Source organism: Eubalaena glacialis, chromosome 1 (genome assembly GCF_028564815.1).
Source record: "Eubalaena glacialis isolate mEubGla1 chromosome 1, mEubGla1.1.hap2.+ XY, whole genome shotgun sequence".
NCBI lineage: Eukaryota > Metazoa > Chordata > Mammalia > Artiodactyla > Balaenidae > Eubalaena > Eubalaena glacialis.
The window spans coordinates 79,038,919-79,055,263 of NC_083716.1; the positions used below are offsets into that span (position 1 = coordinate 79,038,919).

General features: G+C 39.2%; 1 protein-coding gene across 9 annotated transcripts in view; it reads left to right on the top strand.

Annotated features, from left to right (window-relative positions):
* The window catches only part of ANK3 (ankyrin 3), a 685,538-nt gene that overhangs the window by 538,847 nt on the left and 130,346 nt on the right, over nucleotides 1–16,345 (top strand). For all 9 annotated transcript variants that reach the window (XM_061181623.1, XM_061181653.1, XM_061181663.1 and 6 more), the window contains exons 18-22: nucleotides 2,302–2,499; nucleotides 7,242–7,340; nucleotides 14,616–14,714; nucleotides 14,802–14,900; nucleotides 15,459–15,554. In XM_061181623.1, the coding sequence (XP_061037606.1) occupies nucleotides 2,302–2,499; nucleotides 7,242–7,340; nucleotides 14,616–14,714; nucleotides 14,802–14,900; nucleotides 15,459–15,554 (591 nt within the window). The remainder of the gene's footprint in view (nucleotides 1–2,301; nucleotides 2,500–7,241; nucleotides 7,341–14,615; nucleotides 14,715–14,801; nucleotides 14,901–15,458; nucleotides 15,555–16,345) is intronic.

The following is a 16,345-nucleotide window of genomic DNA, read 5'->3' on the forward strand; positions in this document are numbered from 1 at the left end:
CTCTAGTTCAGTCTCTCACTGTTTTATGTCCCTTCTGATAAATGTATCTGTCTCCTTTAGTATGGCAAGTAAGACTCCTTTAACTTTCTAGAAATTAGAAAGAAGTTAGGAAATTTAGAAAATTTTATTATAGGTCTCAAGAAAAACTACTTGTTTATTATTCGAAATATTTCTTAAGTCTTTCTGAGATGAACTAGCCATTCTAAAATAATACCCTAAATTGTTTTTCCCTTGCTTTATACTTTCCTTTGTATCTCAGGTAAGGAGCTCAGAATAAACCCCTCAGTAATAATGAGTAACTTGTCTGGAATTGGCATGCATTACAGAGATGTCAGAGCTTCTCTGTTTTTTAAGAATCAATGATTTCTTGGTGGAATTAAAAGTAATCAAGAGGATTGTCACATCTCAGAGGATATTGACTTACCTTTAGAGGCTGAGAAGTTATTGACTGATAAGATGCATGATTAGAAGCTGTGCTCTGACTTTATCTTGCCTTTACCACTCTAATTAGCTCGTGTTAAGAGTCGTGACCAATCAGGTTTCCTACCACTGCTTTGTGAATTTTCCCTTTTATTCAGGGGTGGGGATGGTAGTAAAACAGCTCACCCCCTCCTGTCACTCACTGTAGAGTTGGGCTCAGTCCAAAGATCTGCATTTGGCTCTGAAGATGATCTCTTTAGGGTGTGTCTGAGCAGAGGGCCAAATGCTTCTGAGGTCAGCTGGGGTTTCCAGATGGCAATAGGTCAAAACTAAAAATAGGAGTATAAAATCTTCTACCCTGGCCCATCCTGTTCGGCAGAGGCTGGTTTCAGAGAGTCTGGAAGTGGCATTTCCACTTTCTTCAGTTGATATCAAACAACCTTAAATCTTCTAGAATCAATTATAGAAAGAATGTTTGTCAAGTGAGAAATGCTGTCACAGTAGAACATACCACTGACATAAACATGAGGGTTAATTACAGTAGGCTGGTCGACCAGTAGCCCCTCCACTGCCCTCTGAGTTGTTTCTGACCCATCCTTATGGCTTGGAAAGATTGTGACTGATCTGTTGTCCAGATTTGGATCATATTCACAAATATAAATCCTATTTGTATTTTATAAATTCTAATTATTCTTTTTACTTTCTATTTTCTTTCTCTAAATCCTCTTGTCTATACCAAAAAAAAAAAAAATTCTAGTTTTTCATTGGCATTTTTTATGTAATTAGATTCAGGCCCATGTCAAAATGTAATTTTGCATTCCTCTTAAATGACTGTGAGTCAGGACAGGGTTCTCTAAGGCAGGGGACCTTTTTTCTTAAGACAGAGGACTCTGAGGGCTCCTGAGGCAGCTTATTAACAATTTGTCAAAGGAATTTTGGTTCCTTCCACCTCTGAGCACCAGAGGTCAACCAAGAGAAGGATCCCAGGATGTTCTGAAAGCTCTAGTAAGCTTGACTCAAATCTAAGGATTTGCCAGTCATTGCCAGGCTCTAGAGATACAAAGACAAATGTGGCACAATACTTTCCCTTAACAAATTTGCATTTTAGTAGGAGGAGACAGATATATGAAGAAGAGTGCCACTAAACATCTCCGGGATTTTGATTGGAGTCAGCCAAGTGAGGGGCAGGTATAAGAGTGGAAGGGGAGGTGAAACACTTCATGGGGGTGTGACCCTTGAGCTGAACCTTCCAATGAAAGATGCTGGTCCCAAGGGCATGTTGGAGAAAAGCATTCTTGGTAGAGTAAGGCAAGACAGAAACATGAGCCATATGTTGTTTGGGGACCAGTCTAGCTGAAGCATGACTGGAGTTTCATAAAAGAGGCAATCAGAATGGCAAATGGGAGTAGATTACAGTATCTTGACTACCATGAAAATTTAAAATTTCAACTTGTAAGCAATAGGCTAGTAAAGGGATTTTAAAAGTTGAATAATGGCTCTGAACCTGCCCTGGTGGTACTATTTGTTTGTTTCCTAGTTGGGTTTCCTCTCATTCCTGACATATATGGCAAGTAATTATTGAGCACCTACTAACACAACTACCTGTGCTAGGGAGTGCTACCATCCGTTTGTAAAACCACTGGTACTCTGACTCTTTTGCATTAAACTCTCTATAGTACGTTTTCCCTATTTAGGAATGTGGGAGACATGAGGGCACTATGTTAATAGCACTTCTTGATTTCTCAGTGTTTGCTTACTTGCTAATGATTTTTTTAAACCATCAAAGAAAATCACTAGAAAGGGAAGCATACTATTTGAAAATGCACTGCACACATTTTTATCTTGTGACTGGGCATGTGACCAAGTGATTTGTGTTGACAGAATGGTTATACACCACTGCACATCGCTGCCAAAAAGAACCAGATGGACATAGCGACAACTCTGCTGGAATATGGTGCTGATGCAAACGCAGTTACCCGGCAAGGAATTGCTTCTGTCCATCTTGCAGCTCAGGAAGGACATGTGGACATGGTGTCACTGCTCCTCAGCAGAAATGCTGATGTGAACTTGAGCAATAAGGTAACCTTTTTTTTTTTCCTCTGCAAAGCATACAGCACAACAAAACCTCACCTTCAAAAGATAACTAAGAAGTCATGAAAAATTCAGGTCAAATAGAAAGTGCAAAGTGTAGTATGCACAAAAGTATGTACCAAAATGTTATTTATCATAGGAAAAACTTGAAAAAAATCTGTTTAAACAATAAGAGAATGTTAAGTCAATAACTGCAAAGTCATACTGGTGAGTAACATAGAGCCATACAAATGAGGTCCACAAAATTGTTCTAGTAATGTGAAGTTTTGTTATAATGTAAAGTCAAAGGGCAACCAGAACATAGTAAATAAGAAGTTGTAGATTGTAAATAAAAAGTTGTAGGTTGATCTATGCCACAGACATTTGGGGGGTACCTACTGCCTGTCCCAGTTTTAAGTCCTAGGTTACAAAAAGAAACTGGAAACAGGTCTGCCTTCAGATAGTTCATTTTAATAACAGAAATTTAGAGTAGCTATCTTACTCCATAGATCAAAAGGTTAGTCTCTGTAGGTAAATTGGCAGTGCCAGGGAACTTTTTAAGTCTCTGTTCCCAGAAGTCTTCAAACTCCCCTGACCTCACATTTGACATCCCCATGGTTAGTGAAGAGCTTTGTGAAAGTCCAGCCCACAGTTACCCAGAGACATGTTAAGGAGGTCACTGCCTCCACTGTGTATAGCAGAGAATTTGGGTTTGCTGACCTGCTTATTAATACCTGAGTCTGAGATCTGCCCAAAGTACAAGACAGATGTTCCTTAGTCTTCAGATAAAAAAAAAACCTGCAAGAGTGTCCCCAAATTCCCGATAATCTAAACTCCCTGTTATTTAGCTTCTCCTCTACAGGATGGTGATGGCACAGCTATGACATTTCTCAGCCATAGCTCAGATATTGGAGTAGAGTTTCAAGATAGCAGTAGTTTTATGGCAATGAATAATAAGTAGTTTAAATATTTTAATATACGTGGCCTGTGTTTTGTAATCACAGAGGCTTTGAATTTCCTGGGTACAAATCCTAAATCTGACTCCTACTTGACGTGTAACTTGATTGGATAAGTTATGTGACATCTCTGAGCCTCAGTTTCATTCTCTAATAAAGACAACAGTATTTACTTCCCAGAAATGTCAGGAAGATGAAATAACATTCAGCACCTTCTTCTAAGTAGAAAAAAGAATAATTGTCTCAATTTTAGACTTTTCACAGTTTGGAGAAAAGGTTACTCTGCACTAATCTGAATTCCCAAGGTGGTAATTTAACAAATTCTATAAACCTAAAGACATACGTAAGAGAATAGGAAAACCTTTTTTCAGTTTTAGTATCTTGAAAATCCTTTGTGATCATTGCAAACCAAGCACAATTTTCTTTTTTTTTCTTGTGTACTGATTTGCTTTTCTCATATCTTTCTTTTTAAACATTCCTTTGGAATGTATGCCTCAGCATTAACGGGAATCACGAAGCAATTTCAAATAGTCATTATAATCAGGATTTGTTTGAGCTGTTGAATTTCTAAGGTTCATATACTAATATATAGACCAGCCTTATAATAGTTTGCTGCAAAATTCAACCTGTCTTAATGAGATGGAGGACGTGGCCTTCTCAAATTGAAGCACATTCTGGCATCCATTAGTGTTTATTTTCTTAGGAGCCCAGAATATTATATCTCATTAATTCTCCCAGAGACAATACAAACCTGAACAACCGGTTAACAGGTGAACATTTTCTATAGGTTTGACACCAAAGTATTGTGTAATAAACATTTTTTTTCCTTTAAATTCCTTTAGCTAACCAATGGCAATATACATATTTAGCCTTGAATTCACCTTAAAATCATTTTTAAAAGATTTAGGCTGAGAACACTTCAGAAAGAATTTCTCAGTGTCTACTTTGGTAGACTAGAGGGAGATTAGCCAAGGGAATTCTGAGGACCAAAAGACATAGTAAACCAAGGAAGCCTGGAAATGTCCAGCCATCTTCCTGAATAAACTCTACATAAGCAAATACATCACCAAGGAAATTCCCATTAGCACACTGTACTTAAGGAACTTTCAAGAACTTCACAGTACCTAGAAATGGTCTAATAAAAAGGCATTTGTAAGTCTTTGCTTCCTTTCTCAGTAGTCATTTTCTGTGTCAAGTATTAAATAAGTTCCAGTGTGAAAACAGAAAAGCAGCAGAGCTCTATTCAGTAAGGACTCTGACGGGTGTTCTGTCCATTTTTCCTAAGCTGCCAGAGTTTTAGACATCAGTTACTTTCCCTCCACCCCTTCCCCCCTCCCCATCCCACTTCCCCATTTCACACTAGACTTTATTTCCTTGCTAAACAATGAATATTAAAAGAAAGATTTAGCTTTCGTGAAAACTATTATTGAACCAAACACTTTATTGTTTTCACTTATTTCTTTTCCTGCTATTCACCAGCAGTTCCCAGATTTTTAAGAAAAAGAGACCATGAACCTAAGTTCCTGCCGAAGTACTAGTGTTTGATCTGATGCAACTTTGCTTTTGACGTTCCCACTTTCCCACACGAATTTTGCAGACCACAAGTAGCTGTATTTCTTTACACAGCTAATAGAATACGAAGCAGAGCTGTTGCTATTCCGAGTCGGTGGTATTCTCTCTGTGCCCAATAAATGCCATTTTTAAAATGAGCCATGCTCAAAACCTTTATAAAAGGTTAATAGATAACTTCTGAACTCACACGGGGCTGTTTTAACCATCACATTTTATTTTTTAAATCATGAAGGTAAAAATAATTTTTTCTTTATTTAAGTTATACTATTTTACCGAAAGATGCTCGCCTTTTCCTCTGACTCAGTCAATTAGTGGGTGGATTAAACGCTAGATACTCGACTGGTTATACAAGGATTAAAGGTACAGTAGTTGCCTCAAGAAGCTCACAGTGGTTTGAGGAATACAGACGAGAAAAGAGTTTAAATGCAGGATTATGATGCTCTCGACAGAAGTGAGCACGTAGGTGGTTCGCACATAAATAATAACAGTGAAGCCCTTTTCGAGACCAGGGGAGAGAGAGGGAAGCCCAGGAAAGCTGGAGGCGACTCCAGGCCAGAGGTAGAGTGGACAGCATGAATGTCCACGGGGGGACGCGAGAAAGTAGGGCACCAGCCACAGTACATTCCCCCAGCTGTGCTGAGAACCACTCAGTAAAGTTCTTCAGAAGGTTTGGAAAGTCTCAGACTTAGAGTAGGGGATTGTGACACTTTTACAAAATGTTACAGCTGCAAATATCTGTTGCCTCTAAAGTGGAACGTGGAACATTGTTCTATGATTATGTCAGTGTTTGGGTGGTGCCAGTTTCGGCCCCAGGCTTATTTTTCTTGGATTTCAAGTGAAGGCACCAGTCCTCCTTTTCCTACTTCCTCTTTTATTCAGTTTGGGTGAGCTTCTTCCAAAAGTCTGTAAACCGTATTAGAAAGTCAAGAGTGAATGACTCTTCCTGAGTCCTGTCATTAGTTTGATGGAACAGCAACCCCTAAATAAATACTGTTCAGCATCTCGAGGGTTCTGTGCCCTTCCTGACGTGGCTTTTGGTTCACGCCTTTCCTCTGACAAATAGGACAGGTTGATGGCCTTGTTACACAGATGCAGAGGAGGAGAAAGAAGGCCGTTAGGCCTCAAGACATTAACTTGTGTGCTCATAATGGATGAAAGAAAAGAATCTGGACGCACTTACACCAGCTCACTTTCTCTTAAATGTTATTTATGAAAAATACAGCTACAGAGGATTTTTAAACCAGGGTGCAGTCTTAGTGATTCTTTTCTTGGCCATTGGGATAACCACATAGTCTGTCCATTCTGTGGTAGAGTCAATTTCAAGTATCCAGTCTCATTAAATGACCTGGAAATTTTCATGAGATAGCCTTCATATTACATTCTCATGAGACAGCCTTTATATTACATTTCACAGACCATTTTTCCTACCCAGAAACAACATAAAGAAAATATTTGTCAGCCTTGGGTATTAATATTTAATGGAGAAAATGATATCATCATATGTCAGTATTCAATTTATAAACAGTTTTTATTTTAATAAATTTTTCTAAAGCTAGTAATGCATTGGTAGTGCGTTAGAACTCTTGCATAATTTTGTAAAAAAATTAAAAGTCAGGACTTCCCTGGTGGCGCAGTGGTTGGGAATCTGCCTGCCAATGCGGGGAACACGGGTTCGAGCCCTGGCCCGGGAAGATCCCACATGCTGCGGAGCAGCTAAGCCCCTGCTCCACAACTGCTGAGCAGCCCCCGCTCTCCACAACTAGAGAAAGCCCGCACACAGCAACGAAGACCCAGTGCAGCCAAAAATAAATAAATAAAAATAAATTAAAAAATAAAAAGTCTATTTTAAAAAAGTGAACACTGAAGTACATAAGAGGAAAATGATATAATGTCTGGGATTTGCTTTAAAATACTTCCGCAAAGCAAAGAACAAACAGGAAGTAGGGCTGGATGAAGCAAACATAGGAAAACCTTGATAATTGCTGCGTCTGTGATCAGTACACAAGGTTCAGCCCATTCCCTCCACTTCTGAAGATGATTGAAATTTTTCATTAAGCCTGCAGATAACCATGTTGTCACATGCTCGTATATAAACTTACTCTATAGATTTTTTTTAAACATAGAAATTGTAGACTTACTCTTCTTGAAGTCCTAAGTTGTTTCTCCAGCATGCCTGTGTGTCCTCCATCCCTCCTGTAAGATGACCACTTTCATCTTTTGCAGAGTGGCCTGACCCCACTCCATTTGGCTGCTCAAGAAGATAGAGTGAATGTGGCCGAAGTCCTAGTAAACCAGGGGGCACACGTGGACGTCCAGACAAAGGTACACAAAAAGATTGTGCCCATCCAGAGTGTCATTGTGACTCCTTGTATGGAACAAGTACAGTTTTCTAGGGGAAAAAATAAATCTTCCATCATATCTTTTATACTCAGTATTTCAAACGTATATCTGTACAAGGGACACCAGTGTCTCTGGTTGTGGTGTCCCAGGTGCTTTTACCTTTACTGGCCTGAATACTTTATGTAGCTGCATATTGCTGCCTCCTGTGTTAATGCAATTTATTAATCCTTGTTACAACACACCTGCCCATCAAGGGCAGAGTGTGAAAGCTTGTACCTTTTTTAGTTTTTGTGACTGAGTTTTAAGAAATGCATACAGAAAAATTTGTCAGTAATTGATGACCTCTAACTTTGTTCAGGCATAGTCTATGGAAGAGGATACATTTTTATTCAACTACTACTCACTTGCTAAATTTCTTATGGTGTATATGATCGCTAGCAACTCCTTCCCTCTCTCAGCCAAAATAGTTATCTTTTCAAAAAGAAACTTCTGATTAATCTCATAGAATGCCACCATTTCAAACTGACATAAGACAAATGGATGTTTTGTGTCATCATCAAAGATAGGACTTCATATCAGTCTTTCTCTGAATATTTTCTTTCAGCGCTTAATTTTGTTACTCTTCATATCAAACTTGTATCCACTTCAAAATGTAACTTTGTTTCTGTGTGTCACATTTTTGACACAAAAATGAATACTTGTTAACTATTATACTGTGAATACGAACATTTTTGTGCATAATATAGATGGATTCTGAGGTGTGTGGACAGATATTGAAGATATTAATAACATAGAAGGGTCACCAGGAATTAGCCAGGTAAAAAGGTATTGCAGACATCAGAATCAGGCTGGATTTACGGGACGAGCCCAGGAAGCAGCCCTGAGTAGACTACACCCTTTGCACGGTGTTCTGACTCTCTAGGGCTGTGGCTTCTCCACCCATACTGCATTCTATTAGAAAGAATCTGCCCAAAGGAGACGTGACCAGACAAGATCCTTTATGCTTTTTAAACTCTGTATTAAAATAGTGAAGCAAATATAATGGTCCGTGGCTGGGGTAGTCCTAGATAGAGCTGTGACCCAGGTAGCCTCCCTCACTCCCATTTCTGAAATGCCTCGTGCCCTTCAAGTCCCCATGGCCTCTTTGGTAGCCTAAGTACCCAGTTCTCTCTATTCTGTTTCTTTCCAAATTTTTCATTCTAAAAGAACCCCTTAGCCCTGAATGCCTTCCTAGGTAGCTGAATGTTTAACAAAGAAACCAGTAAAGGCAACAGTAGTGGCTGAATGGTTTCTTGTTACTTTCCATGAAAATACAAGCATTTTTCAATCTGAAAAGCTCAGACTGGATTTAGCTTATATTCTTTACTGTGCTTGTACACTTTCATCAGAAAAGAAATCTTTACTTTAGAAATTTGCAACTTCACGGTAAATAGATTCACCCTGTGTTGTTCTATTGACACACACATACATACACACACAGACTTATAAACATTTTATTTGGTTCCCTCTCCCTTTATAAATTAAAAATTTGAGAAGGCAGTAACAGGGTCCTGTTTCTCAGTACTTTTTATCTCAACACATCTAACATATACACCACCAAAATTCAGTCAGGGATTAAGGCAGTGATTCTCAAGGGCAGGTTGGGAGGAGAAGAAATGGTGCCGTGAACCTTCTGTTCCAGATTTGCAAAAACAACCCCACGGTTTAAGAGTATTGGGTCTCCACCAGGGTTTCCTGCTAACCCTGTCCAACTCAGGTCACAGTCGGTAATCATTTTTGTACTCAGTATAATATTTCTGAAGCATGTACCTTTTCCTGCCCTTTACAAGCGATGTACTTCAGAAAGCATCTCTCTGTCTCTTAAAAAAAAATTTCTCTTCCTTTTTCTTCTCAGCAAAGAGAAGTGAGGCTATGATTGTCCCGTAGTTGAGTAGAGCAGGAGTGCAAAGAGATGGGTTGCTTGGATTTGCTTCCTAGCCTTGTAAATAAGGAGTTGATTATATCCCATGAGCTTCCAAATTCTTCCTGGTAAAGATGACATCCCCAAGCAGCCGACAGGTAGAATGTATGTTATCTGAGTCACTGGCTTCAATTTTAAAATAGTAATAATTAAATTATCAAGAGCTCTTTTCTCTTGTGGGGAAGAGACCAGAACATCCTGGTAACAGCCTTGCAGCCTTCCCACTGGCCTGCTGACCCACCACATCTCCACCTCACTTTGTATTTGAAGTTCACCAAATCAGTTCAGACTAAATTGTGCGGCTGGCCACAGGATTTAATGCTCAGTGTCGTACAGCTGAAATGAAGCCACTTCTTTTGCTTTTTAAAAGGATAATCTCTGGAAGCATTTTATTTAGACTACCCCAAAACACACCAAAGCACTGATTCTTGGAGGTACTGATTAGCAAGTAAATAGTTCAACTAGCTTTCTTTTAATGTGTGTAAAATCATGAAAAATGTTTATTTGATACATACTCATTTCACATTTGTTTCTAGAGCTCTCACTAGTTGTTAGATTCTTACCTGGGTGATATGTTCCTTGTCCTCACAGAATTCATAGTCTAGAGAGGGAGGCGCAACAATAAAAATGTAATAATAATAGCAAAATTTACTACTCATTTTCTCTGTGTCAGATACTGTTCTAAGCATTTACCCTTATTAATTTGTTTAATCCTATGACTCTCTTATAAGGTTGATAAAATTAGTATCCCTATTTTACAGAAACTGAGGCACAGAAAAGTAATTACTCATGTAAGGTAACATAGCTAGTTGGTCCAAAGCCTGATTTTGACCCCATGTATAAATAAATAAATTTAGAGATATTGGCGTTAACTGAATTATTTACAAAGGTCGGAGTATAGAAGGGGTCTATAGCTGGTTCAGCATCATAGGAACATGAGAAAAAATTGGGGGCATGCCCCAAGATACTGCTAGATAATTAAGATGATCTCAGAGGGCCTTGATGTGCCAGGCTTAAGTTTTTAATCCTGTTTGTACTGGGAAGCCTTGACAGGTTGTAAACAGAAGATGATAAGATCAGATATCTGGTTTAGAAAGATCCTAGGAGACAATGCAAAGAGTTGGTAAAAGAGTTTGGAGCAGGGGCCGTTAGAAGGCTATTGCTGAGGTCCAGATGAAGAATAGAGAAGGCCTCAACTAAGGGGCAGATGGGATGTTGGTAAACAAGAGAGAAATTGAAGAAATACTTAACAAGTACGAACAATAAGACTTGAGACCATGTGTATATAGGGACTAACGAAAAGTGAGAAATTCAGGATGAATCTAAGGATGTGGCTCTGTAACCAGGTGATCACAAGTCCCATTCAATGAGACAGGAAGTGAAGGAGAAGAAGCTGGTTGGAGAAAGAGCACCATGAGTTCTGTATTGGGTGTGTTGAGTCTTACATTACCTAGGGGCTATCTAGGTAGAGACAGCTAGTAAATGACTAAAGTTTTGGTCTGGGATACAGGAGGGGCGTCTGGACTAAAGGTACCAATTTGGACACGGTCAGAATAAATGTATCAGTTGAAGTTGTGAATGTGGACGTGATCGTTGAGGAACAGTGTGGAGGAAATCAAAGACAAAAATCCCTAGGATCAACGATATTTTTAAGTGGATGGAGGAGGTGGAAGGAAGAAGGCCTGACTGAGGGCAGGAGGGAAATCGGGAAAGAATATGACATGGATGCCAAGTAACTGAAGACTGTCAAGGAGAGTGTGTCACAGAAGAGAAAGCACTAAAACACATGCACTGGAGTGGCACCGGGGTTATTAGAAGGCAGTTTCACTGGAGTAGTGGAGATGGTGAGATATGGGGAAAATGGAAGGGAATGGTGAACAAAAATGGGGTTTTTTTCAAGAAGCTTTAAGAGAATATAGACCCAGGAAAGGAGAGAAATATTTGAAAGGAGTGATTATTGTTTCCAAGTTTGGAAGTATGGCAGTATGTTAGTAGGCTAAGAGGAAGGTGCCAGTAAAAAGAGAAATGGTCAAAGAAGTTATAAGGGATGTCAGAAGTGGGATAGGCTGGGTTAGGCATGGAGATGACAATTGCCTTATTTTTCTTCTATCATTATGGAAATACTCTTTCATAATCTTTGACTCTTCTCTAGTACCTGAGAGGATCTTTGTTTTGTTTTCCATTTTAACCCCACACTAATTTTGGAGGTGAACAATAGAGTAAAAAAATCACAGGAGAAATTTTTTCAACTTTTTTTCCCTTTTTAGCGTGCTAAGACGTTCAACTGTAGCACCTTCAGGAAATGAGATACTGAGAGTTTATTTTCAGAGTTTGTTTTCTAAAGGAAAAATCTCTGTCTGTTACTAAATGCAACTTTTCAATCTCAATCAGATTTTTTGAACTAAAATTATGAAAAAGCTATTTATAAAAATATCTTACAGCCTGCCATATTATTAATATTTAGTGTAACATGTGACAAGAGCAAGGTATTCCCTAAAACAATAGTATCAACATAAAAAATTTGAAGACAAAAATTTTAACTGAAATAAAATCAGGGAATAATTGTAGTTGTGAGTGGGTGTGTTCACTGAGGAAGACTATGACAAGTGCAAGGAAGGCCAAAGACAGACTCGAGAGAGCACAGGTTTAGGAGGTGAGGAAATAGTGTGGATTTCCTGCTCCCGCTTTCTCAAACCATGTTGCATAGGGAGGCACTTAACTACTGCTCAGTAAGATCTCATGCTCAGGTACCACAGATCAGAAACACCAGCCTGAATATTCCATCTGTACCTGTTTGCTCTTCCTACACAAATACACCCTTGCAGTATTGCCTAAAGAAGATAACTTAACTTCAGCTTGTAATGATGGTATAAGTAGGCAACAGTGAAAAAAGGAAGCAAAGACTGCTCAGTTATCTGAACTATGACTGTTCCTTAGTTATTCAAGAAAAAAGAGTTGGTCTTTCCAAAATGTATTGCCACTAGTTGAAGGGAATTTCCCAAATCACATCTCTCTGGGCATGTTTGTGCAAGGTACCATTTACCATGGGAACTTTGTGACCCTCAATGAATGGAGGAGCCCCAATTTTGGTTTCTCTGGATGAAAACTAAATCTTCCTGGCATGCATATGTATTTTTAATAAAATACTGTAGTATTTGTGGAGCAGCAAGAAGACCAATGTCTTAGAGCAGCGTGAACAAGGGAGAGACTCGTAGGAGACAAGCTCAGAGATGTAATAGACGGGAGGTGGAGAGCAGGGTCCAGACCAACCATGTCCTAACAGTCCACTGTAATGACTTAGGGTTTTACTAGGAGTGACAGTGAAGCTATGAGGATGAGAAGAAACTGTACATTAAGGTACTTAGAATAATTCAATTTCTTTTAAAAATCTGATCAATACAGTAGCACAGTAGCCACTGGAAACTGTTGCATCATTGCTTAGGCATGTTGACCAGAAACTTGAAGAGTTCCTTAATATTTAAAATTTTTAAATATTTTCTGTAATCTTTTGGCTTGGGATCAGTCCTCTGCCACTAACACTGGGAATAATGTTACTTCAGTCAATTAAGCTAATTGTACTGAGAACTGGTAGGAGAAAACTGTTTTCATGCCTCCCTCCCTAAGCAGCATTCTGATTCCTAACACAGTATCCTGAGCTCCTCAGTACCAAGAAAGAACCCTGCAAAGCAGGCAGGTGAATTCTGGTCCCCAAAATGGGATACCCTTCATCATGCATGAAGCAGCTTTAGGGGTCCTAAGTCAGACTCATATACATGTGGTTACGGTGAGCTTATCAGCAGGGTCTGGTCAGTGTGGCTGCACTTACAGTTCAGTTCATGGAATAGAATCTAACCAGAGTCAGTTCTTTAGGGCAGCACATCGCTGCTGAGGTGTCTTCACCTTCCACAATCAGCTGTGTTCTGGACGTCCCCTTTTCAAATTCAAATACACCCATTTGCTGGAGTGTCTTAGTTAGTTTAGGCTACTATAACAAGAATACTATAGCCTGGACAAACCTTTATTTCTCAGAGTTCTGGAGGTTGGGAAGTCCAAGATCAAAGTGCTGGTAGCAGGTAGAAAAGAGAAGAGGCAGGCTGTCTCCTTTCTCTTCTTATCAGGGCACTAATCCCATTCATGAGGGCTCCACCCTCATGACCGAATTACCTGCCAAAGGTTCCATCTCTAAATACCATTACACTGGGATTAGGGTTTCAGCATACAACTTTTAGGGGATACAGACATTCAGTCTGTAGCACAGAGTCACCATAAAGACACATTAATGCCATCACATACGAGATGCAGACACTTGAAAACATGGACCCCTGACCCATGCCCATTTAGAAATATTATTAAAAGTCTGTGCCCTCCCTTTCAGTGATCTGGTGCTGCCAGTGTCATCGTAAACAGAGATTGGCCATGGGCACTGAAATTGTGTGGTGGAGTCTGTTACATTATGGCCATCTAGAAAAAATATTTGGAATATCCTTTTTTTTAAAAATAATTATCTAGAATATATATGTGTGTGTGTGTATGTATCTATATATACATACACATACATACACACACGATATATTTTTTAATAGATGGAATTTATAGCCCCTCAGGGGTCAGTGGATATTAATTGGAGAAGCAATCCATTGCTTTGTCTAAATGAGTGGTTTTCAAACTGTGGGGCTCTAGCTAGGTAGGCAGAAGACTTTAACTAGAGCATCTATTCCTAGATCAAGTTCGTACATCGCAGACCTCCTGAACTCACACCAGCCTCTCCTGCTTCAGTGTTTCTATCCTTCCTATCTCCGTCATGCATTCTGATCATCATCTACTGCTTCCATGATCACTTAACCAATTCACATTTTTTAACCTCAATTTTATGCTTTTAGAGAGTAGAGTGTTGAATAAATGCTAGTCCAAGTCTGTCCATTGAGCACGCTTCTGACCCTCTGCAAGAAGCCACTGGATCCTTCTGTCTAGACTGTCTGTTGTTCGATCTTTTCATCCTATCTTGAAAAGTTGTTATGGGAATAAAATGAGCCGATGCTAGAGCGAGCACTTTGGGACATTTAGTAACTATTTCCATGTGAGGTGGTATTGTTATTTATACCTTAGATTAGCTCTGAGAATTATCAGCGACATTTGTTTTATATAGGGAAAAAAAACTCTTTCTGCCTCGTTAAGAAAGGTTAAATAACACTTTTGCTTCTATTTAGGATATCTGTTACTGAAAGTATACTTAGGATGTTTCCTTTTAAAAAAAAAAAAATATATATATATATATATATATATATATATAATTACAGATGGGATACACACCGCTACATGTGGGCTGCCACTATGGAAACATCAAGATTGTTAACTTCCTGCTCCAGCATTCTGCAAAAGTGAATGCCAAAACAAAGGTAAACTCCTTTCTCCTTTGTATCTACCGAGTCATTGATCTTGTGTCCAAGGAAGTAAGAGTCTTTTCTTCCATCTTCCTTCTACAGAATGGGTATACGCCGTTACACCAAGCAGCTCAACAGGGACACACGCATATAATCAACGTCTTGCTTCAGAACAATGCCTCCCCCAATGAACTCACTGTGGTAAGAGCAAAGGGCCAGCTAAGTGATGAGTGGGGAGCTGGGCCTGGGTGCTGGTGTCTTCTTACATTTTTTATTGGACAAGGTTGCTTTTTGACTTTCTATATTTAGTAGGCATAAACAGAGCATTAAGTAGAATGAAGGGAAAAGGACAATAACTTTTGTTATTGTAACTTTTGTTAACTTTTTGTATTGTTGTGAGTTGTCCAGAGAGAGAGATGTGATTAATGTTTCCCACTTAAAAACTACAAACCCACTGCTACCCAGTAGGGAGTACATACATAAGAAGAAGCACGTGTTTGTTTCCTTGATTACATAAAACATTAAAAAGCCTCTCGGATTCCATGTGTAGCAGCCCAGACACTGCTGTATGAGTAGGGACAGGTTAGGTGGGTTTTGTGCAAGGTATGTCTTTAATGAAACAGTGTTTGGGGTATGACAGTGGGAAAGGACTGGTGAGACACTCGCCTTACGTTTGTAAAGGCAAATGTGTGGAAACACACAGGCACTGAGACACGTGGAATGACTTGTAATTCCTTGTCCACGTTTCCCTCTTCCCAGAATGGAAACACTGCCCTGGCCATTGCCCGGAGGCTTGGCTACATCTCAGTGGTGGACACCCTGAAGGTGGTAACTGAAGAGACTGTGACCACGACTGTGAGTAGTGGATGCCAGACCTTGTAACCCCATTACCCCAAGAGCCAGTTCTCAGATTGTAGATTTTTCCAGGCTTTGGGGAGATGAACCTTTTTTCCTCCATTCAGAAACTAAGCACCGTATTTCCAAATGCTGTCACCTCCTTGATGGCAGTCAGCAAAGCAAAACTCTCATTTCTGATGGGAAGAAAAATTCAAAACACTAAAAATACCTTTTCAAAAGTTATACCTTTCAAAAAGCTACAGAGGTTTTAGTTCCATAGAAAGCTAAATGTATTTCTTTATTTTGATATAAAAAAATTTTTTAATGAGATGTTTTGACATCCTTCTTTGGCAATGCAAGAAAGATGAAAACTCTAAGTTGGTTCTTTAAAATATTTTAACTCAAAAATGATAATGGGTACATTGTCATCATTATTGTAAAAATATGTTTGCCTTGTTAGAGAAACATTAGAGATAGGATCCAAATCAGTTTTTCCCACCACGCTCGCTTCTCTTCCATTCACCTATTGGAGTTTTCCTAGGAAAAACAATAGGATGTTGTATTCAAACTTAAAGTAAATCTTTACCAGGAGGCCTTATTGCATAACATATTTTCACAAGCTGCCAGCCTCTAGGATAAATCACTTCTTTGGAACCCCATCTGTTGCCTTTGAACCCCATCGGGATTTGGTAACTTTGGAATCAAGAGCAGATATTGCCCCATGTCAGAGGTGTACTTGAGTTATTCCTGACTGCATGACTCAACACACAGGCCCGAGATTGAGTCCGTACAATGTCAGTTTAGGACTC